Below are 2,810 nucleotides of genomic sequence, written 5' to 3'. Positions count from 1 at the left end.
TAAGGCAGTTTGTCAAGTGATGTGGAATAGGTCCACATCCAGAAGAGGTCATCTGCACTCATTTATTTGCAGGCAGAGACAATTTGTAGCTGAATTCCAAAGGTGAAGCCCATCTGTAGAAGCATAAAGGTAACAAGATGGTCAGTCATTTATGTCAAGCACCCAATCTTACTAAACAGATAACAAAAAAATCCACTTCAAAATTATAACATCAGGGACTAGAGATATATCTCAGCAGTTAAGAGTGCATCCTGTTTTTTCAGAAGAGCCTAGTTTGGTTCTCAGCACTGAAATTTGTCAGTTTACAGTTGCCTAAAACTTCAGCTCCAGGGAATCTGATATTTCTCTTCTGGAATCTGTCAGCATCTGCACTCGAATGAGCACACACACACAATTTAAAAATAAAACATATCAGTTTGGGTAGGGACACTCATACCTTTAGTCTTAGTATTCAGAAGGAAGTGCCAAGTGAACCTCTGTGAGTTCAAATTCAACATTATCTGTATAACTAATTCCAGGCCAGCTAGAGCCACACGGAAGGGCCCTATATTGATAAAAATATACTAATAAACCTTTAAGTAGAAAATATATTCTTAAAGAGAATACACACACACACACACACACATAAAATTTCCTGAGGTAGAAACATTCTCTGATATGGAATAGGATATATTTAGAAGGTATATGCTATACATACATTAAGACCTTGAGTAAAGTTCCAAGAGACATCTGATGTCACAAAATAACTTAAAGTTGGATGAATTATCCTTACCAAGGCTTCACTCTCAAGCTAATGAGCAGAGATAATGAGCATCTCATTCATCAGTTAACACTGTACTGTTAATGTCAACGCTAAAAGACTAAAAACATCATGTACTATATACATGAGCATATATCTATACACATAAAAAGACACATATAAGGATGCGCAGTTTATTCATATATGTGTAGTTTATATTTTCCAACTATCAATGTCCAGAAGGACTAAACAAAAAGGAAGAAAATTAGTACGATTTTTATTTGACTTGGCAAAATTATATACTTTACATATATGCATATATATCCATGAACAGGCACATGGTACACATGCATACACGCAGTGGTCATATTTATGAGTATATAAACATGCATGTATACTCCCTTTATTGTATACCAATTCAGCTTTATTTTAGATAGTAACTGCAGATGGTCAGTTTGAGCTTTCGTTTTCTCTTTACTGTCAAATGTAGAGCAAACCACAGAGGAGGCTGAATAAATAATGGAACACACGACTTTTATAACCTACAGTGACAATAAGGGTTACAATTGGGATGCTGTTGATTTCCTAATGTTTCCACTCAGCAATGTGGGTCCTGAACCAACCTTGGGTGACACGAGGCCCACAGCAGCATGGTCACCCTTTACCCTTACTCCTCATAGGCAGGTAGACCAAACAGTTCGGGCTTGAATTCGTGGAGGGAACTCAGCACCAGGGTGGCTTTCTTTGTTAGGTCTGTGCTCAGGTTTTCATGAGGTACCATGACGACCTGCATCCCACAGGTCACGGCTGCCTCCACCCCATTTGGAGAATCTTCAAAGACTAGGCAGTCTTCTGGATTAGGGGGAGGAGAGAATCTCTTGGCACAGGTTAGAAAAATGTCTGGGGCTGGCTTGCCATTCATCACTTCAGGATCATCACCGAGAACAATGTGGCGAAATAAACCAAAGAAACCTGTGTGCCTAGAGGTCTTTGCTTCGAAGGAACTAGTCGCGGAGCTGGTGGCCAGGGCAAAGGGTAGGCGGTGTTTCCTCAGGTGGTGGATCAGTTCCTCAGCTCCTGGCATGAGTGCAGCTGTGTGTAACACCTTCTGAAGCTTCTCCTGGCTTTCTTCCAATAGTTCTTCTTTGGATATGGGTAACTTCAGGAACTCTACTATGATCTGTGCGGTTTCTAGAGCCTTCTTCCCCATGACCAGGGACTTAACATCCCAGTTGTATCTCTTCCCATAGCGACTGCATATTTCTTCAAACACATCGGTATATAAATCTTCAGTATTCAGAAGAAGTCCGTCCAGGTCAAATATCAGATGTGTAACTGGCCGAAATTTGCGCGCAGGAACTGCCCCCGCCATAATGGTAGCGTTGGAGGGGCAGGGTCAAAGGAGGAGCGCATGCCCAGATGCTTGTTCTACACATGCGTGTTGTGGGCCTCTGTGACATATTTTCTATGGCAAGAAGATAAGACTTCGGAATAATGAGCTTAACAAAATCAGCAGGTAAACACAATCAAGAAGCAAGAAAGCAAACAATTATATAGGGGATAAAGCTGAAATCATAATGCTTTATTTATGAAATACAAACCTTGGTCTTGTATGTAATGGATTTAGGTGGGTGGTACAAATGAATCCTTCCAGAATGAATGAGGAACCAGATGTGGAAATGGAATGAATTGAAAACAAACAAAACAAAACAAAACAAACCCAAAACAAGCCCTAAAATCCCATTCACAAAATAAAACAATGTTGTAAGATTATGAAATTTTCAAAAAATTAAAAGATAATAAATGTTTTAAAAAGAAAATACATCTCTGGAAATCTAAATTATTTGCATCAAAAATTAGATAAAGGAATACTTTTTTGGTGAGGCTTCATAGATTTTTTTCAAATAAGACATTAATTCATTAAGTACATGAAGAGAACAGTTTTTCTTAAACAATCTTAATGATTTTCTGTCCACTCTTGTTACAGAGAACACACAGAATCAAGAATAATCTCTTGATATTCTGTGGCAATATGAATTTTGAAAGGATCTGTAGATAGAATAGTTCATGC

The 2,810-nt window shown here is 38.6% G+C and overlaps 1 protein-coding gene across 1 annotated transcript; it reads right to left on the bottom strand.

Moving 5' to 3' along the window:
• Positions 1-1,406: 1,406 nt before the first annotated feature.
• Pudp (pseudouridine 5'-phosphatase) lies at positions 1,407-2,111 on the bottom strand. Its single transcript, XM_052156061.1, has one exon. The coding sequence runs from the start codon at positions 2,109-2,111 to the stop codon at positions 1,407-1,409; it is 705 nt and encodes a 234-aa protein (XP_052012021.1).
• Between the last annotated feature and the right edge of the window lie 699 nt (positions 2,112-2,810).

Source organism: Apodemus sylvaticus, chromosome 13 (genome assembly GCF_947179515.1).
Source record: "Apodemus sylvaticus chromosome 13, mApoSyl1.1, whole genome shotgun sequence".
NCBI classification, from domain to species: Eukaryota; Metazoa; Chordata; class Mammalia; order Rodentia; family Muridae; genus Apodemus; species Apodemus sylvaticus.
This window is presented reverse-complemented; position numbering and strand designations above follow the sequence as displayed.